Source organism: Prunus mume, linkage group LG3 (genome assembly GCF_029339155.1).
Source record: "Prunus mume cultivar Tortuosa linkage group LG3, ASM2933915v1, whole genome shotgun sequence".
In the NCBI taxonomy this organism is placed as follows: domain Eukaryota; kingdom Viridiplantae; phylum Streptophyta; class Magnoliopsida; order Rosales; family Rosaceae; genus Prunus; species Prunus mume.
Window position 1 is genome coordinate 13,132,481 of NC_142700.1, and position 21,915 is coordinate 13,154,395.

Below are 21,915 nucleotides of genomic sequence, written 5' to 3' on the forward strand. Positions count from 1 at the left end.
TGCAGACATTCTTAAAAAATATACAGGTTCAAGTCATAATATTTGTGTTGTGTGTGTGAGTTTAGTATATTATTGCCCCTCTCGATAGGAAAGGTCCTCCAAAAAAATGTCTGGGTTTGCTCCTCTTTTTTATTTCTTGATCACAGTTTTAGTGTTGAGGGAAGGAACGGCATTTGGAAGAGCCAATAAACCAGAGAATGAATCCAGAATGGGCATAATAGGTGCAATTATAGATAACAGTTCAAGAATTGGCAAAGAAGAGAGAGTGGCAATTGAAATGGCAGTTGAGGATTTTCATGCCACTGGAAATCAGAGTTTGGCTCTGCACATAAGAAACTCTCAGAGGGAGGACCCCTTGCAGGCAGCACTTGCAGGTAGGCGTTTTCCCTTCCTAATAAATTGAGCTATATGTCTATGGTTTAAGCATAAGTTTTATATATGTTTATCTGGTCTAACTATCTGGTAATTATGAATTCAGCCATTTTTTTTATGTCTGCATTTTATTTTTCCCTCTTATTTGGTCTTAAATTTTTTGGCTTGAAAAATTCATAATAAGGTAAATAGTCGACTGCTATAGTTTCTATAAGTGCTTTTCTCCAAGGCAATATTTATAATGAAAAGCAGCTTACATTTCCAATGCCATTGCACTTATCAAATCTGCAGCTAGAGATCTTATAGATGGGCAGCAAGTGCAAGCCATTCTAGGACCACATACATGGGAAGAGACATCATTAGTAGTTAAGGTTGGCAGTGAGACTCATACCCCAATTGTCTCTTTTGCTGAGGCTACTCCAAAGTGGGCAACTGAGCTGTGGCCTTTTCTAGTTCAAGCTTCTCGTGACCGGTTGAAACAAATGGAAGCAATAGCTGATATAGTTCAGTCTTGGGAATGGCATCGAGTCACTGTAATTTACCAAGACAGAGATTCTTTGGCCAATGAAGTTTTACCTCATCTCTCTTATGCCTTGAGACAAGTTGGTGCAGAAATTGGCCATCTTGTAGCTCTCCAACCTTTTGCTTCTTCTTCATTAGTCGAAGAGCTTGAGAAGATTCAAAAGGACCAATGTAGAGTCTTTGTTGTGCATTTGTCTGTGCCATTGGCAGCACAACTTTTTGAAAAGGCAAAAGAAATGAAGATGATGGAAAAGGATTATGTATGGATCACCACTGATCCTATAACAAGCCTTGTCAACTCCTTTAATGCCTCCAGCATCTCCTCAATGCAAGGGATCATCGGAGTCAAGAGCTACTTCCCCGAAAGTGGAAACCAATTTCAGGATTTTTATCATAGGTTTTGTAGAAGGTTTAGATCAGAACATCCTGAAGAGGGTAACAATGAGCCTGGCATCTTTGCTGCTCAGGCTTACGATGCTGCAAGGGCAGTGGCTCTAGCTTCGACAGAAGGCAGCAAAGGGAGGAAACTGTTAGCAAAACTTCTGAGAAGTGATTTTCATGGCTTAAGTGAAAGAATCAAGTTCACTGACCAAAATTTAGCTCCACAACATGTATTTCAAATCATCAATGTGGTGGGAAGGAGTTACAGAGAGCTAGGATACTGGTCAGATGGAATAAGATTCTCGAAGACTATTGGTGAAGGTGCTAGTAACTACCCTTCTATGAAAGATTTGGGGCCAGTGGTTTGGCCAGGAGAGCCTTGGTATACTCCAAAAGGGTGGACTGTACCAATACAAGCAACCGTGCTGAGAATTGGCGTGCCAAACAGATCAACATTCAAAGAGTATGTAAATGTGGAAAAAGATACACTGGGAAATAACTTATCTTTCACTGGACTTGCAATAGATCTCTTCAAAGCGACCCTAGAGGAGCTGCCTTACCATTTGCCGTATGAGTTATATCTTTTCAATGGCACATATGATTCTTTAGTGGAGCAAATCCATTTACATGTAAGAGATTTACTTACTTTCTAGTCTCTTAACTTGATTAATTAGTTCCAAACTGCACATTTATATTTCAAGCACCAAGACTAATCTATCTTGACTTGGAACTGTCCATGCATTGGATCAGAACTTTGATGCTGTAGTTGGTGATGTAGCAATCGTGTCCCAGCGGTATGAGCATGCAGAATTCACACACCCCTATACCGAAGCAGGATTGGTAATGATAGTTCCAGTCATGTCCAAAACATGCAATAAAGCATGGTTATTCATGAGGCCTTTCACAAAACCCATGTGGGCACTTATAGGAGCCATCAATGTCTACAATGGCTTTGTTGTATGGTTGATAGAACGAAACCACTGCTCCGCACTCAAAGGTTCTGTGCTAAATCAAATAGGAAGCTTGATTTGGCTATCCTTCACCACTCTCTTCTCTTTACATGGTAAACAATATAAAAGTTCACATTCAAATTTTTTCCTTTGAAAATTGGATTAGATTATATATGTACCTAATATCATTTACTCCATTTGACTGAGCAAAGGAGGTAAGCTGCATAGCAATTTGTCACGGATGACAATGGTTGTCTGGCTATTTATGGCACTAATCATCACACAGACATATACGGCTAACCTTGCGAGCATGCTCACTGTCCAGCAGCTTGAACCCACCATAACAGATGTTGACGCTTTGCGGCAAAGCAATGCCATGGTTGGTTATTGTAAGGGTTCCTTTGTTTCAGCCTATCTAAAGGAAGTCTTGGGCATCCACAACATTAAGCAGTTTGACTCCATAGAAGAATATGCTGAAGCCCTGAAAAGCGAAGTAATTGCTGCTGCTTTTCTTGAAGCCCCTCTGGCCAAAATTTTCCTTCGAAAGTACTGCAAAGTCTTCATGGAAGCTGGACCAACATTCAAAGTTGGAGGATTTGGATTTGTAATGCTCTAGCCTCTCGTGAAGTTAATCTCCTTACTCTTCGATTAAACTATTATTTAAGTAAGAGATTGTGATAAACTTTTATTTCACAGGTATTTCCAAGAGGCTCTCCATTGGTTCCTGAGGTAACTGAAGCAATGCTAAAGGTAACCGAAAGTGGTAAGCTTCGAGATTTAGAGAACAACATGCTGGCCTCTCTGAAGTGCTTGGACTCGGATGCACAAAAAGACAGTGGTGATCCCAGTCTAAGCCCCAACAGCTTTTGGCTACTATTCGTATTCACGGGAGGGACATCAACAACTGCTCTTGTGGTTTACACTTTTTTCATTCATAAATCAGTGGCTGAATGCAAAACCAACTGGACGATAATGTTAGCCGCAATGAAAAAATGGGGCAATCCAAACAGGAGGTTCTCCAGAAGAGACAGTGATATCAATGCAGAAACTCCTGCAATTGCTCCGAATGCCAGTGCCTTGCAGGCTCAAGTCTAAACATTAAAGAACATTATTGGACACAAAAGCAGCTAACCAAAAAGATTTTTTCCACTTACATTACGATAGATGACATAGAGTATAAGTCTTACCATATTGTACAAAGGGAAGCACAGTAAAGAGGACACTAAACCACTGTATCAAATACATAGAATTGGCCAACTGTTCGATCGGTTAGGACCATTACCTGCCAGTGAGGGTTATTTGGAACCGCTGGCTCATCATTCAATACCGTAGTTTAAACACTGTAACATGGTTCCGCGAAAAGAAAGAATCTTCAGTTAAGACTATAATTTGTGTATCTTCTATTGTTTTACAATTCCAGTCAGTTGTGTTATGCTTCAAATCAAACTGGTTGCAGAATTGTTACTTTAGAGGTCTGATTCTGAAACATTGTACAGACTGTTAAAAGTTACGCTCGCATCCAAATCTCAAGCACCAGGAGAGGACTCTCATCATTTTCTTCACCATGGCCTCATCATTTGAATTTACTTCATCATAGTAAATTCTACTAGGATGAAGTAAAAAAAAAATTTGTGCCAACACTTACATGTGCAAGAATATTAAGCTTGTGCCACTGCCTCAAGTACTAGAACACCAAAGCTAAAAACATTAGATTTCAATGAGAAGATCCCGCTGCCAAAGCACTTCATGAATTGAGGAAATTGTTGTCAATTGAAGTGGTGTAGTAATCTATAAGCTGTATATTTTATATATATGGCCCTTACAATATCCCAATCACTCTATTTGCATTTGCTTCAGTTTCATCTCCTCCGAAATTCAAAACTTTGAATTCATTGTGTAATATCTAGCAATACATATCTACCCTTTAGATCATCACAGTGAATAATCCTCAGTCCAGACATATTTTTTTGAAGATAAAAGTAACCTTCTAGCAATCCCATCGTTAACGTGAAAGCACTTAGGCCAATCAAGAATTATTTTCGCTGTTGCTAAATTTCAAATTACATGCACGTACGCAAATTTATTATTTGCTAAGGACTTTATTGTGCAAAATTGAGTTCTCATTTGGTGGATTTTGGAACACGCATCTAGAAAATCTGGATGGTGACTTGACAATTCAACTTGAACTTAAATGGACACAACGTATGAGACCAAATGAACCAATATTCAAACCATGCACCAATATGGTCCCCACCTTAACCACTTAGGAGAGAAAAAACCCAATGAACCTCTAAGTGTGGGGTTTTATCACAAAAGGCCTTAGTGGAATTAGAAGTGGACTACCTATATTTAAACTGTAGATTATTATTGTATTATCCGATGTGGGACTTACACATCATGACTTGTATGAGCCACCTACACTAACAAACCATCCCCAAAAAATCCAAAAAGAATTCAAAACTGTTAGGGAAAAACAATAAATATCTTATATTATAGGATCACTATATTAATGCACGATTATGAAATGTAGATAGTAGCAAAATACGAAAATTGTATAAATTAAATACAGAATACTGACTTTTATTGAAGATAGAGGCTTGCAGATTCGCAATGTCCTAAAGACAAAATTTCGCCTCTCCTCAGTGCTTGAAGTTCAACAGACGTCTATCTCACAGGACTTGTGGTTTTATAACACAATTGCACCCCTTCAAAATAGCAGTTAGTATCAGTTATATCTGTTCAAATTCAAACGAAAATATAAGACTTTTGGTTTGAATTTAACTTATGCTAAAAGAAATCCAAAAAATATTTTATTTTATTTTATTTTCGAACTGGGTGTATTTCTTTTATTTTTCAGAGACCCCAAGGCCCAAGTCTTGATTATTTAAATATTATTATTAATCAAGCAAGCCAACCATGTATAACATTCACTACCAAGCCCATTAGCCCACCAATCTTATTTAATTGGTGTTAAGGTTTCATGCTTATAAAGCATGTAGAACCTTTTGTTTCCTTGTGAGACATTTGCTTTCAAACTTCCAACAAAAACAACTCTTAATTTAATTATTCTCAAATTTGACCGAAAAAGTTAATCACTTCATTAGTCATATTTGAGGAAAGTAATTAGGATAATCGAACATTCTTCAACGCATTCCATCATTCAAGACTCTGCAGAATGAGGAATTAATCTAATGTTTTCTCTAATTGCAAGAACTGATGACTCAGAATAATTCAAAGACCATTGTTTTCAAAACTTTAGATCAATCAACACGTATAGACCATAGACTGCAATGTGCATACCAACATTAATTCCCATATAATTGAACGCGGTCTTGATATGTAACATAAGCTTTCACCTAGTCTTCATAAAACAGTCCAAATAACATGAAGTTAAATGGCAAAGGCAACGCTACTTGTTTAAACATAAAAAAGAATATGAGTACATGTCAAAGTAGCATTTAATTAATTTTCATGTACTTAAGTGGATGGTGAACGAGAGATATATTAATATGTATATATGAATCTTACTAGGAAATTGATCAAGTGGATCGTTCCACGTTTCGCCTACTATGGATGATCGGTGTTGACTTGCTTGGAATCTAAGTAATGAAGACAATGTCAACATGAATGTAGTTAACAATTACTGAAAGATGTCTTGAAAAATGTCTCAAGTACAAATCCTCATCCCCAATTGATATAAATATATATATATATATATATATATATATAACCGATAATCCCCGTCATGATATGCATTGGACACTATACATTTTTCTGTCTCATTTCCTCTTCTTTTACCATCACATTTTTGTTTTTATCTTGTTCATGCCATGACCAGAAAGTAAACAATAACCTGAACACCATACATTCTGCAGATAGATTGGTCCTTACTGATCAAAAGCAAAAGACACAAAAACCAATTCTTTGCATTGACTAGGACCCCAGTAAAGAAGGGAAACATTTTAATACTGAGTAAAAAATATCAGACCAACTTCATTTCTTATAAATAGGAAAAGAATCAAAGCCATTTGTTTGCCATATTTGCACAAAATGGACAAGTTTACTGCTTTGCTGTCCCTCATTGCCTTTGTTTTACTATTTAAACAAGGGCTGAGAGTTAATGGAATTACTGATACAACAAAGGATGACCACTTCATTTGGGCATACTAGGTGCCATTGTAGATACCAGTTCTCGAATTGGGAAAGAAGAGAGCATAGCAATTCAGATAGCAGTGGAGGATTTCTTCAAAAAAAGCAATCACAGTTTGGTTTTGAACATCAGAAACTCTAAAGGGGAGCCTTGGCAGGCAGCTCTTGCAGGTACTTTTTTTTCTCCACCTCTAATTCAACTGTGTTCTTAGCAGAAGTTTGTTACATTTTATCTAAGAAGTGCATAGAGTAATCAATCAAAGATAGCTTACTATATCAGGTTCTTTCAAACTCCCCACCACTGTCTGGTTGTCTTCCTCTTTTAGCCAACAAGGATATCTCATGGGATGCATGATGTAGCACTATTTCTATAACTAGTTCTTTGAATTTTTGTTTGCAAAAGCAAGAACTACATATATGCAATTCCAATGTCCCATACATTTATTAAAATGCAGCAAAGAGATCTTATTGATACACATCACATCAAGTGCAAGCAATTCTTGGTCCACAAACATGGGAAGAGGTATCGTTAGTCGCTGAGATTGGAAGTCAGAGTCATATTCCGATTGTTTCTTTAGCTGATGCAACTCCAAAGTGGGAAACCGAGCTGTGGACCTTTCTAGTTCAAGCTTCACCAAACTAATTGAAACAAATGGAAACCATAGCAGCAATGATTCAATCTTGGGAGTGGCATCAAGTCACCATAATATACGAAGAAAAAGACTTTTCAGCTACATCAGTTTTAAGCCATCTCTCTAATGCTCTTAAAGAAGTAGGCGCAGAAATTAGCCATTATGTAGCTCTCCCATCTTTAGCTTCATCATGGTCAGAGCATCTTGAGGGACTTAAGATCAGCCAAAATAGAGTGTTTGTGGTCTACTTGTCCTTGCCATTGGCAATTGAGCTATTTGAGAAGGCAAAAAGAATGAAAATGATGGAAAAGGATTGTGTATGGATCATTACTGATCCCTTTGCAAGCCTTGTCCTTTCCTTGAATGCCTCTACCATCTCCTCAATGCAAGGAATTGTTGGAGTAAAGAGCTACATCCCCAAAAATGAACCCCATTTTCGGGGATTTTCACGATAAATTTTGTCAGCGGTTTAGTTTAGAGTATCCTGAAGAGGAAAACCATGAACCAAGCATTTTTGCAGCGCAGGCTTATGATGCAGCATGGACTGTGGCTCTTGCAATGAGGGAGAAGAAGCAGGGAAGGCAGCAAATTTTATCAAACATTTTGCAAAGTGATTTTCATGGCTTAAGCGGGAAGGTTCAGTTTACTGACCAAACGATATCTCCAGCACATACATTTCAGATCATCAATGTGATGGGAGAGAGCTACATAGAACTTGGTTTCTGGTCAGATGGACTAGGTTTCTCGCAGACTATTGGTGAAAGTGCTACCTTTAGCTCTTCCATGAATGTCTTGGGGCAAGTATTTTGGCCAGGGAGGGCTCGGGATACGCCAAAAGGATGGAGTCCACCAACAAGTGCCAATCCACTTAAAATTGGAGTGCCAACCAGAGCAACATTCAAACAATATTTGAAGGTGGAAGTGCAACAAGATTACTTGGGAAATAACATCTCTTTCTCTTATAAAGGACTTGCCATTGATCTCTTTACAGCCTCTTTACAAGAATTGCCATTTGATTTGCCGTACAAATTTGTTCCATTCAATGGAACATTTGATGCTTTAGTAGAGCAAATTCATTTAAAGGTAAGAGGTTGATTGCAGGATTATATACATTGTCAAACAAATGATACTATTCACAATTGCTTTTTTCAATTTTGAATGGATTGAAGCAGAAGTTTGATGCAGCAGTTGGTAGTATAGCAATAGTAGCCAAGAGATATCAGCATGCAGAATTTACAGTTCCCTACACTGAACCCGGAATGGTAATGATAGTACCCGTTCGGACAAGAAAGAAAGCATGGTTATTCATAAAGCCATTCACAAACGCAATGTGGGTTATAATAGGAGTCACAAGTATCTACAATGGCTTTGTCATATGGTTGATAGAGCGAAACAACTGCCCTGAACTCGAAGGCTCCATCTCAAAACAAATAGGGACCATGATTTGGTTAGCCTTTAGCACTGTCTTCTCCTTAAATGGTAAGAACAAAACTTATTTATCTTCATTCTAGAATCTCTTCACAAGCTTTAACTTTAAGCTTATCTCAAAGCATCGATTAGTTGTCTCTTTTGTTTAACTTTTGTTGATTGATTGAACTAAGGGAACAAGTTAAGTAGCAATTTGTCACGGATTACAATGGTTGTCTGGCTGTTCATGGCCCTAGTTCTCACGCAGACTTACACAGCTAACCTCGCGAGTTTACTGACAGTATCAAAGCTTGAACTGACTGTAGTTGATGTAGCGTCACTGCAAAATAGCAATGCCATGGTTGGTTGTTCTGGAGTATCCTATATTTGGAAATATCTGCAGGAAGTGTTGCACTTCCATCCCAACAACATCAAGAATTTCTCCTCCGGTGATCAGTATGCTCCGGCCTTTAGAAGCAAAGAAATTGCAGACCATTTTTCTTGATCGTGCTTTGGCCAAAGTCTTCCTTGCAGAAAACTGCAAAAGCTTTACCATGACTGGGCCTACATACAAAAATGGAGGATTTGGATTTGTAACTTTCTATCTTAGAAATTTTTTCATTTGCACTACTTAGTACACATTTCTACAACAAAATGGATGATGTGATTTAATGAACTTCTTGCTTGTGCTGCAGGCTTTTCCAAGGGGATCTCAATTGCTTCTTAGTGTAAGTCAAGCAATGCTCAAGGTATCCGAAAGTGGTCAACTTCAAGATTTAGAGAATGCCATGCTTGCATCTGTGCACAGACGCCAGATGATGAGTCTTAGCCCCAGTCTTTTGCGTTTTCACAGGACACATTTCGTCGCGACAAGTGTTGCATTTCTGTGTCTGAAATAAAGCTATAACTGAAGTTAATGATGGCTGTGATGAAACAGTAATAAAAAGAGACGGTTCTACAAGGAGAGTGAGTGAAATTGCAGAAAGTACTCCTGGAAATCCTCCAAATGCATCTAACTTGCAATCTGGTGAAGTCTAACCATTGTAAGGCCATTGCCAAGAAATTATGAACATATTCTCAAATATTTCACTGACATCAGAACAGGTACACAATGTTGCATAGAAATTGATGTTCCGCTTGCATTCAAATTTAGAGTAGTGATGTGCCTTGATAAACACAACATTTTTGGTTGAAAAAGTTGATTTGGGGTGTAACCTTATACAGTTGTATTTAAAGCATATATGCAGTTGCTAACCTCAAATTTCGAGATTGATGAATCAAATTGAACACGAAATAATTCGGATTAGTGTGAATTTATTTGTTATGATTCATCAAACAGGTTGGATTAAAATCTAATCTTAAAAGCACATCAAATTATTAGACCCAAGGGAAAAGAAAATCACACAAAAGGATACAACAATCAGATATAGTGGACAAATTCTTCTTCGATGACTCTTGTGCAAGTGATGGTGGCTTCACAAGTCAAGTAGTTGGACTTAAATCAAAACTGTCAAAGGCATGAGGTCAGTCCTAATATAAAATACAACAAGAGCCAAATCCCTTAAAACCCTAAAATAACTCATGTTTATTCATATTTAAGGTCTTAGTCATATTTGAGGAAATACATTAAAAGTAATTAGGATGGCAAAACATTTCTATTTGCAAGAACTGATGACTTGGAACAACTCAAAGACCCATTATTTTCTAAACTTTCAACAGTTTAGACCAACAGGTACTTAGAACCCTATTTTCAAAACTTGCAATAGTTTAGACCATTATTTTGTAATTTAATATGTATCTTGTCTTCTTCATAAACGTTACAATCCAAAGAACATGAACTTGAATGCCAAGGCACCGGTGCTTGTTCAAACATGAAAAAGAATAACTTCCAAAATGAACATGTCTAAGTAGGACTTATTTTTTATCTACTTAACTGCATAAATATATGTATATATATAGATCTTAATAGAAACTGATCAAGTAGTCATTCCACGTTCAACCGTACTATATGTATAATTGATGTTGACTTGCTTGGAAATATAAGTAACCGATTTAATTGCTGTTAATTTACAGTGACTATGACTTGAAAGAGGACCCAAGTTCAAACCCCCCTCCCCATTGATCACGAAAAGAAATTGCTAATTCACGGCATTATTACTATCTCATCTTTGTTTTGTCTTGTTAATTAATGACCAGGAAAGTAAACCATAATTGCTGAACACCACACATTCTGCAGAGATATTTGATCCTTAGTGATCAAAAGAAAAAGACAGGAAAGACAATTCCTTGCATTGACTAGGACCCAAGAAAACGAAGGGAGTCATTTTAACAGGCATAAAAGAATAAGAGACCAATTCTATTTCTTATAAACAGGAAAACAAACAAAGCCATTGCTTGCCATATTTGCACAGAATGGATAACTTTTCAGCTTTTCTCTCCTTCATGGCCTTTGTTTTACTACTTAAACAAATTTTGATAGTTGATGGAATTAGTGACACAACAACGGATGATGGTTTCATAGGCATACTAGGTGCCATTGTAGACAACAGTTCTCGAATTGGCAAAGAAGAGAGCATTGCAATGCAGATCGCGGTGGAGGATTTCATTAACACAAGCAATCAGCGTTTGGATTTGAAGATCAGAAACTCTCAAGGGGACCCCCTGCAGGCAGCTCTTGCAGGTACCTTTTTTTTTTTTTTTTTCTCTCTCTTCACTGTTAAGCTGTGTTTTGAGCAGAAATTTGTGTACATTCACGCTTCCTTATTTAACCCCTTAGACCAAACAGGAAAACTAGATCATGTATCCATTTTTCTTGCTTGAAAATATAAAACTGAAGAGGATCACACAAGATTAAATTTTACAGAGTGCATTGTTCTATGACAAAGACAAGTCTTGGGGCAAGTCAAACTTGAAAATTAATTTTTTTATTAGCTTATAATTGATAAATAAATAAATAATTGCAATTTTAAATAAAATATTATGGTTTGTAAATGGTATTGTATCTCAATTCCGTTTCACCACTTCTTGCGTTCTCCAGTGTTGAAGAATTAATATAAGTTCCACATCGGAAACTTAACTAAATAAAATATAACATATAATGAATAGTTCCAATTTTAATATCATTGTGGCATTTTGTGATAAAACCTCACATTTACTGGGTTTTGTAGGTGGTTAAGTTGTGGACAATATCAGTGTTACTAGTAGTCAGTCACTAGCCCGTCTTTCTAAAATTTAACATGATATTAGAGTGAGTTGATCGACTGGACCTTTACCCAACATGTGGTGAACAATGTGAATCCACATCTTTCAACAACTTCATCTCATCAAGTATATGCTTGATTGTGCACCACTAAGTCAAAAGTATATTCTCCTCAACTGAGCCCATTATCATAAGTTGTTGCGAGTCCCTCTACATCCCAGCAAGTTAGTCATTTTCGTTATTTATATTATGGTAAATTAGTAATTCAATAAATAGTTTGGTAGTATGATGTACTTAGTTAATTTTAGGATTCGTTTCGTAGCACTCATAAAATATAACATATAATGAATGGTTTCATTACTAATATCACCGAGACCTTTTGTCATAAAACTCCACACCTACTGAGCTTTGTAGGTGGTTAAGTTTAACATGATATTAGCCCTTACCCAACATGTGGTGAACTAAGGTGAATCCACATCTTTCAACAACTTCATATCATCAAGTATATGCTTGATTGTGCACCACTAAGCCAAAAGTATATTCTCCTCAACTGAGCCCATTATCATGAGTTGCTGTGAGTCCCTCTACATCCCAGCAAGTTAGTCATTTTCGTTATTTTATATTAGAGTAAATTAGTAATTCAATAAATAGTTTGGTAGTATGGTATACTCAATTAATTTTAGGGTTAATTTTGCAACACTCATAAAATATAAAATATAATGAATGGTTCCACTACCAACGTCATTGAGGCCTTTTGTCATATAACCCCACACTTACTGAGCTTTCTAGGTGGTTAAGTTTAACATGATATCAGAACGGGTTGATTGACTGGGCCTTTTCCCTTATCCCTTACCCAACATTTGGTGAACAATGTGAATCCACATCTTTCAACAACTTCATCTCATCAGGTATATGCTTGAATGTGCACCACTAAGCCAAAAGTATATTCTCCTCAACTGAGCCCATTAACATGAATTGCTGCGAGTCCTTCTACATCCCAGCAAGTTAGTCATTTTGGTTATTTTATATTAGAGTAAATTAGTAATTCAATAAATAGTTTGGTAGTATGGTGTACTCAGTTAATTTTAGGATTTGTTTAGTAGCACTCATAAAATATAACATATAATGAATGGTTCTACTACCAATATTACTGAGGCATTTTTGCCATAAAACCCCACACATACTAAGCTTTGTAGGTAGTTAAGTTGGGGAATATATCGGTGTTGCTAGTAGTGGGCCACTTTCCATCACTCTAAAATTTAACAGCCGGAAGGACTAGTGCAACTTACTTATTAATTCAATTTTGACACATTTTTGTATGACATACTTGGAACTTAATGGTAATTTCTTAGTTTAACCATTCCGCTGCTAAGAATCTTTACCATGTAGCAAGAAATACGGATACTCATCATAGTACCATTGCTATTACTAATTCCCGGAAGTTGTGTGTGCAAAAGCAAGAAATATAAAATTTAAATGCCCTTACATTGATCAAATTGCAGCCAGAAGTCTTATCAACACGGATCAAGTGCAAGCAATTCTCGGCCCACAAACATGGGAAGAGGTGTCGTTAGTCGCTGAGATTGGAAGTAAGAGTCACATTCCTATTATGTCTTTAGCTGATGCAACTCCAGAGTGGGCAACAGAATTGTGCACCTTTCTAGTTCAAGCTTCACCAAACAAGTTAAAGCAAATGGAAGCAATAGCAGCTATAGTTCAAAGGTGGGAGTGGCATCAAGTCACCATAATCTATGAAGACAGAGACTTTTCAGCTCCAGCAGTGCTAAGCCATCTATCTAATGCTCTCAAAGAAGCAGGTGCAGAAATCAGCCATTATGTAGCTATCGAGCCTTTTGCTTCTTCATTGCGGTCAGAGGAGCTTGAGGGACTCAAGATCAGCCAAAATAGAGTGTTTGTAGTCCACTTGTCCTTGCCATTGGCAGTTGAGCTATTTGAGAAGGCAAAAATAATGAACATGATGGAAAAGGATTACGTGTGGATCATTACGGATCCTTTTGCAAGCCTTGTCCATTCCTTCAATGCCTCTATCATCTCCTCAATGCAAGGAATTGTTGGAGTAAAGAGCTACATCCCTGAAAATGAGTCCCGTTTTCAGGATTTTCGTCATAAATTTCGCCAACGGTTTAGCTCCAAGCATCCTGAAGTGGTCAACCATGAACCCAAGCATTTTTGCAGCAGAGGCTTATGATGTAGCATGGACAGCGGCCCTTGCAATGAGCAAGAAGAAGCAGGGAAGGCAGCAAATTAAATCAAACATTTTGCAAAGTGATTTTGATGGCTTAAGCGGGAAGATTAATTTTACTGGTCAAACAATAGCTCCAGCACATACATATCAGATCATCAATGTGAATGGAGAGAGCTACAAAGAACTTGGTTTCTGGTCAGATGGACGAGGTTTCTCAGAGACAATTGGTGAAAGTGATACATTTAAATATTCCATGAACGCTTTGGGGCAAGTTTTTTGGCCAGGGGGGATTCGGGGTATGCCGAAAGGATGGAGTCCACCAACAAGTGCCAATCCACTGAAAATTGGTGTTCCAACCAGAGCAACATTCAAACAATATGTGGAAGTGGAACAAGTTCACTCGGGAAATAACCTCTCTTTCTCTTATAGAGGACTTGCAATTGATGTCTTTAATGCCACTCTACAAGAATTGCCATTTCATTTGCCATACAAATTTCTTCCCTTCAATGGCACATTTGATGCTTTAGTGGAGCAAATTCATTTAAAGGTAAGAGGTTGATTGCAGGATTATATACATTGTCCAACAACTGGGTACTAATCACAACTTGTTTTTTCCAATTTTCAATGGATTAATGCAGAACTTTGACGCCGCAGTTGGTAGTATATCGATACTAGCCAACCGATATCAGCATGCAGAATTTACAGCGCCTTACACTGAATCCGGATTGGTAATGATAGTACCCGTTCATTCAAGAACACGAGAGAAAGCATGGTTATTCATAAAGCCTTTCACAAACGCCATGTGGGTTTTAATAGGAGCCACAAGTATCTACAATGGCTTTGTTATATGGTTGATAGAGAGAAACCACTGCCCTGAACTCAAAGGCTCCATCTCAAATCAAGTAGGAACCTTGATTTGGTTAGCCTTCAGCACTCTTTTCTCCTTGAATAGTAAGAATAAAAATAATTTGCTTCATTCATAGAATTCCTTCACAAGCTTTAACTTCGAAACTCATCTAAAAACATCAACTAATTATCTATCTTTCACTGATTGAACAAAGGGAACAAGTTGAATAGCAATCTGTCACGGATCACAATGGTCGTGTGGCTGTTCATGGCTCTAGTTATCACACAGACTTACACTGCTAAGCTCGCCACTTGCGACTCTACCACAGCTTGAACCAAGCTGTGGTTGATGTTTTTGCATTGCAAAATAGAAATGCAACAGTTGGTTGTGCCGGAGCATCTTATATTTCGAAATATCTGGAGGAAGTTTTGCACTTCCGTCACAACAACATCAAGAACTTCTCCAGGGGTGATGAGTACGCTCCAGCCCTCAGAAGAAGAGAAGTTGCAGCCCTCTTTCTTGACCTTCCTTTGGCGAAAGTGTTCCTTGCAGAAAACTGCAAAAGCTTCACCATGACTGGACCTACATACAGTGTTGGGGGATTTGGATTTGTAAATTTTCTACCTTATTCTAACGAAGCTTTTCTCATTTGGGCAACTACATTGCTGCAACAAAATGCATGGTGGGATTTAATCATTTAATCAAAATTTTCTTGCTTGTTCTGCAGGCATTTCCAAGGGGATCTCAGTTGCTTCCCAGTGTAACTCAAGCAATGCTGAAGGCATCTGAAGACGGAATGCTACAAGACTTGGAACAAAAAATGCTTGCGTCTCAGAAGTGCATGGACATGGATCAGGAGGAGGATGAACATCTTAGTCCTAGTCTCAGCCCCAGTTATTTCTGGGTGTTGTTCGTTTTCACAGGAGGCACATCCTCTATTGCTCTTGCCATCTACATCTTTCGTGCTTATAATTCCATGTCCATGTCTGAACACAGTGTTATCCAGAAGTTGATGATGGCTGTAATGAAACACCGGGGGAATCAAGGGGGGCGGTTCTCAAGAAAAGTGAGTGATATTGCTCAAACTACTCCTACAAATTCTCCAAATGTAACTAAGTACTGATCTTCAATCTGGTCAAATGTAGTCATTGTACATAGAGGCCATTGCCATGAAATTAATTAAGGTTACCCGTTAATTGATGAAACTGTTTATTCGTTTTTCTGTTGTACCTGTAGCAGTTAAGTAAAGTTCCCAATTGACCTAAAAACCATTTGTAGTCAGTAAGTCAACTTTCTTTTATGTTAGAGTGTGCCACTGCTAACGGTTAAAAACCCTAACAAATTTGAAAGATGTAATAACTTGTGCCCCATTGACTTTGATCAAGTGATTGTGAATTTGGGTGAGTAATATCTCCCAAGTAAGTTCTTTTCCTACCTAGGGTGAGGACTTTATAATTTCTCTCAATAAAACTAGGAAGCTAAGCAAAATACACGTGTTTGGAAAATAAGACACACAAGTTCAAGCAGAACTAACTGAACTATAAAGTATAATAAAAATTGCCAATTCTTGAAAGGTCTCAAAGACTTGAACTTTCATTTCCTATAGGAATCACCTTGCATAATTGACTTCTGGTCAGGCTTGACTAAACTTCTAGCTTATGGATTGAGTTTTCTTGTACTGGAATTGCAAGTCAGTACGTTCAACTAATGAAGATTAGTTGGAAATCGATACTAATGATTGTATTGGCAGAGCTATAATCAGGTTGAGCCATAAAGAGGCTTGGAAAATGGGCAGAACTGCGAGTTTGCACCTATTCTGCTTGTCTTGAGGATTGTTTGTATGAGATTAAGACAACATGATGTCTTTGTCTGGATTGGATTGAGATTTTTCCAAACTGGACTAGATTGAAAGAGTTGGATTTAGGGTTTAGGGTTCAGGATTTGGATTAAAGCAAAACCCGCTTTTACCTTTCTAGCTTCAAGGTTATTAATTTGGTTTTGAGTTAGTCACCAAAAGTATGGTGATAAATTCCTCTAAGCTCAAAATATTGTGAACTGGGTAAATATTAAACCAATCTTAGGTCTTGGATTAAATCACAATTGGTGGTCATTAACTTCCAATTTATCAAAATTTCTTTGGATAATTGGTTTAATTTTACCCAACCTGTCTTTGAATGATATGGGTTATTCTCCATTTTTGGCAAATAAAACCCATACATTGTTTGTAAAGAAAGTCCAATAGCCAATTGGACTGGCATGCATAATTTAGGCCCAAACTGAAACTACTCCAAATTCTCCCAATGCAACTGGTAATCCGGTTAAGTCTAGTCATTGTACATAGAGGTCATTGCCAATAAATTAAGAGTGATGATTTCCCTACTCATTTTTCTCATATTTTATCCACTTACACTCCTTTTTTATAACTAAAAGGAGTGTAATTGATAAAATAAGAGTGAAATCATTGCCCTAAATTAATTGCCGCTAACCAGTGTAATTTAATACGCCTTAATTATCTATTCGATTTACCGCGCAGTGTAATTTCATGATTGGAACATTTCATCTTTTAATTAAATAACATAAACAAATGGCATATCAAATTATTAGACACCAGGGAAAAAAAGGCGCAGAAAAGGATACAATAATCAGACTCAGACATGACCACTCCTATACCGGACAAAATCTTCTCCAAAGACTCTTGGTGCATTTGATGGTGGCTTGACAAGTCAAAGGCATGAGATTAGTCCTAGTACCCAAAAAAAAAAAAAAACTCTTAACTCATATCAACTTCTATTTATTCATATTTAAGAAAATACATTAAGAAATTAGGAATATGGCAAAACATTTCTTCAAAGCTTAATGTCAAGATTTCTCTACTTGCAAGAACTGATGACTTGGAACAATTCAAAGACCAACACGTACGTATAGACCCTTCTTTTCTAAACTTTCACTTTAGACCATTATTTTGAAATGTAATAATCTTTTCTTCTTCATAAAGTTTCAATCCAAATAACATGAACTTGAATGCCAAGGCAACGCACTTGTTCAAACATGAAAAAGATATCACTTGCCAAAATCAACATGTCTAAGTAGGAATTATATTTTATCTACTTGACTGCTTAAATATGTATAGATCTTACTAGGAAATTGATCAAGTGGTCATTCTAGGTTCCACCCTACTATGTATAATTGATGTTTACTTGCTTGGAATTTAAGCAACCGATTTACTGTTAATTCACAATAACTATAACTTAAAACATGACCTAAGTTCGAATCACCTCTTTTTGTTGATTAAACAAAATGATAATTCACGGTGTTACTCAAAATATGAATATTGGATAACCACCACTTGAAAGATACATTTTTTTGTTTTATTTACTTTTCGGGTTTTCAATTCAAATGGTCCTATAACTTGTACACGAATTGTATTTTGGTCCATTAACTAAATTATTCGTTCAAATGGTCCGTTTACTTTTTATTATTCGGCAAATTTGTCTCACCGTTACATTCTACCAATGTTGATGTCAAATTTAAGGGTAAAACCATCCAGTTAAATAAAGGATTTTCAACCGTTTTACCCCCCGAACTATGACCCTAATCGAACTTATCCCCCGAAACTAAAAAGTCAGCCAATTTAATACTTGAATTTATTATAATAGGCAGTTTACCCCCTACCGTTAAATTTTTTGAATTTCATCCATTTTTCTATCCAAAAAGTCATGTGACTTACTATTTGATTTTTTTTTTTTGGTATTATTATTAAAAACTAAAATATTTAGAAAAATAGAAAGGAAAAAAAAAAGAAAAAAAAAGAAGGGAACCCAACCACCCCCACACACCATCCCCATCTCCCTTGCTACCATCCCCACCCAACCCCGGCCGCCACCCCCTCTATTCCCTTCTTCCTCCCCAAAACTCCATTTCAAAATATAGTTTTTAATTCATTTAAAAAATAAATAAATTTTGTATTTATTTATTTTTTACCCTATTTTTTCATTTTCTTTAGCTATCAAAAGTCCTATTTAATCCCAAAAATATAGTATGTGTTGCTCACATTATTAAATTTTGACATAAAACTAGACGGTAGGGTAGAACCAGTTCAATGAATAATAAAGAGAGGAGGGACCATTTAAATAAATAATTTAGTTAAGGGACAAAATACAACTCGTGTACAAATTGAAGCAACATTTGAGTTACTTTTCTTTTTCATCGTCTTGTTCACACATGACCAGGAAATTGAACCATAATTGCTGAACACCATACACTATGCAAAGACTAGGACCCAACAAAAGACAGGAAATACAATTCCTTGCATTGACTAGGACCTAAGAAAACGAAGGGAGTCATTTGAATACTGGTTTTAAGAATATGAGACCAATTCTATTTCTTAGAGCATCCACAGTTGGGGAGGATGGGGTGTAAATTCGGGGGTGTAAAGCCACTTTTATATCCCCTTCATACCTCCAGGGGTGTAAATATGTTTCTTGCTCCAGGGGTGTAAATTGGGAGTGTAGCCGTGGGTTCCAGCCTTTTATGCTGACTTTTCTTCATTTTTCTTCTCTTTTCTCGGGTGGGGCCCGCCTGCAAACGGTGTAAAAATAGATGTAGATATACATTTTATTTTCCATCCTCATGGTGGTGATGTATATTTAAATCTATTTACATTTCTCCATTGGAGACGATTCCGGTGACTCGGGGTGTATATTTAACATACACCCCTATATACACCCCCCCACTGTAGATGCTCTTATAAATAGGAAAACAAACACAGCCATTGATTGCCATATTTGCACAGAATGGACAAGTTTTCAGCTTTTCTGTCCTTCATGGCCTTCGTTTTACTACTTAAACAAATTTTGATAGTTGATGGAATTAGTGACACAACAAAGGATGATGGTTTCATGGGTATACTAGGTGCCATTGTGGATAACAGTTCTTGAATTGGCAAAGAAGAGAGCGTTGCGATGCAGATTGCGGTGGAGGATTTCTTTAACAAAAACAATCAACGTTTGGATTTGAAGATCAGAAACTCTCAAGGGGACCCCTGCAGGCAGCTCTTGCAGGTACCTTTTTTTTTTCTCTTCACTGTTAAGCTGTGTTTTGAGTAGAAATTTGTGCACATAATATGACAACTCTCTCACAAAACATTTTCAATGATGAAACCTTCACGCTTCCTTATTTAATCCCTTGGAGCCCCCCTGAATTGAACAAGAGAAGAAAAATGTTAGTACCAAAAAAACAAATTAATAATAATGACATATTAAAAATTGAATATAAACTATTTTACCAGCCGCCGTGCATCCATCCTATATGAGAAGGGCCTCGAACCTAAATGGTAGAGAAGAGTCTTCTTGTTCCTATTGCCCTTATTTACTTGGCCTTATTCTGTTATACAAAAAATAAACGTATTAGTTGAAATTGAAATGAAATATAAAAAATTAAATAAACATTAGTAAGAAACATGTAATAATTTTGAACTTAATATAAAAAAAAAATACCACATAATCGAGCGCTTGAAAATGACCGCAGAGCCACGCCCAACTATCTTCACGCCCCTCAAGCTCCTTCAGGCAACCCTCCTTGAAGAGCGACCTGCGGATCATCAAATGCCTGAAAATGATGGTGCAAGTTGCTCTTCCACTGCTTGTACCTCTCAGCAAAGAGTATGTTGACATACGTCAACGACTCGTCGTCCAGGTCCTCTAAATTTTAGTTCATCTGCAATAAATTAATTACATGCATTAAGTAATATAAATATATAAAGTTTGAAGGAAAAACAATTAAAAGGTAGGATACATACCGACAGCTGTCCACGCGCCTTTGTCTTGACCTCGTCAGGCATGACCTTCCAAGACTATCATTGCATTGGGGAATGGGTCCGAATGACATGATCAATGTCGTGGGCCAATGAGCTATGCAACTCCACCGTCGGTGCAGCCTGATGCCGCTCGTCTTATTCGATGTTGATACGACTGTTGGTCACCCAGGTGACCTTCGCCGTCTTCAACTGCTGGCACGGCCCTTGGGTGTTCTTCTTGGCTGCAAAGAAATATGAAATTAGCCTTAAATAAATAACAAATTCAACTATAAAATACCAACAAAAAAAAATACCTAGAGTTGAAGGAAATATGTACCTGGTTGTGACCCCAACGCACCAGTAGCGTCTGTCAATGTGGTGTCGGTGGTGCTAGCGGGCCGGTGGCGACTCACGGTGCTAACAGGTTGCCCCACTGCTGATGCTGATGACGCTGGCGCTGGGACACCTCAGGACCAACTAGCAAGTGGTCCATCTGTGCTGGAGCAGTGGCAGCTAATGACGGCTGTGCCGAGGAAGGCGAACTTTGTGCAGTTGTCACCGGCTTATGTCGAGCAAGTTTTTGGCGCCAAATAAAAATATCCCACGTTTTTCTTACGCGAAGATAACATTTGTTGTCGCGCTAAGTAGTCTTTTGCGATGACAATTGTCGTCGCACAAGTGTTTGGCGCCAAATAAAATAACCGCTGATTTTTTGTCTAACTTTACATGACGAACAATTACCGTCGCACTACGGTTTCTTTTGTGACGATATTTGTCGTCGCGCAAGTGTTTGGCGCAAAAAAACATTAATCCGGGTTTTTCTTCCTCACTTTGCGCGACGACTACTTTTTTTGTCGCACTAAGTTTTCTTGCGCGATGAAATTTTTGGTCGAACAAGTTTTGGATAGTTTGTGCAACGAATAATTTTTTTCGTCGCTCAAGTGTTTCTTGGCGACGAATTTGTCGTCATCGTGCAAATAGTAAAATGTAGTAGTGATAATCAAAACTGGCAAAGGCATGAGGTCAGTCCTAAAATAAAATACAACAAGGGCCAAATCCCTTCAAACCCTAAAATAACTCATATTTAAGGTTTTAGTCATATTTGAAGAAATACATTAAAAGTAATTAGGATGGCAAAACATTTCTATTTGCAAGAACTGATGACTTGGAACAATTCAAAGACCCATTATTTTCTAAACTTTCAACAGTTTAGACCAACAGGTACTTAGAACCCTATTTTCAAAACTTGCAATAGTTTAGACCATTATTTTGTAATTTAATATGTATCTTGTCTTCTTCATAAACGTTACAATCCAAAGAACATGAACTTGAATGCCAAGGCAAACGGTGCTTGTTCAAACATGAAAAAGAATAGCTTTCAAAATGAACATGTCTAAGTAGGACTTATTTTTTACTACTTAACTGCATAAATATATGTGTATATATATAGATCTTA

General features: G+C 37.3%; 1 protein-coding gene and 2 pseudogenes across 2 annotated transcripts; all 3 read left to right on the plus strand.

Annotated features, from left to right (window-relative positions):
- Positions 1-65: 65 nt before the first annotated feature.
- LOC103326047 (glutamate receptor 2.8-like) lies at positions 66-3,600 on the plus strand. Its single transcript, XM_089048862.1, has 5 exons — positions 66-374; positions 664-1,904; positions 2,026-2,338; positions 2,438-2,829; positions 2,922-3,600. Exons 1-5 carry the CDS (start codon positions 107-109, stop codon positions 3,318-3,320), a joined length of 2,613 nt encoding a protein of 870 aa, XP_088904988.1. The 5' UTR covers positions 66-106; the 3' UTR covers positions 3,321-3,600.
- A 2,791-nt stretch (positions 3,601-6,391) lies between these two features.
- Positions 6,392-9,312, plus strand: LOC148918783 (glutamate receptor 2.7-like; annotated as a pseudogene).
- Positions 9,313-10,804: 1,492 nt separating this feature from the next.
- LOC103326045 (glutamate receptor 2.8-like) lies at positions 10,805-15,970 on the plus strand (annotated as a pseudogene). Its single transcript, XR_016124965.1, has 5 exons — positions 10,805-11,093; positions 13,115-14,365; positions 14,457-14,769; positions 14,880-15,276; positions 15,393-15,970. The product of XR_016124965.1 is annotated as a glutamate receptor 2.8-like (transcript).
- Positions 15,971-21,915: the final 5,945 nt, after the last annotated feature.

Coding starts and splice junctions, on each gene's coding strand:
- LOC103326047 (XM_089048862.1), top strand. CDS start 107: ATGTCTGGGTTTGCTCCTCTTTTTTATTTCTTGATCACAGTTTTAGTG. Junction 2,339..2,437: donor CACTCTCTTCTCTTTACATG/GTAAACAATATA, acceptor GACTGAGCAAAG/GAGGTAAGCTGCATAGCAAT. Junction 2,830..2,921: donor AAGTTGGAGGATTTGGATTT/GTAATGCTCTAG, acceptor TTTATTTCACAG/GTATTTCCAAGAGGCTCTCC.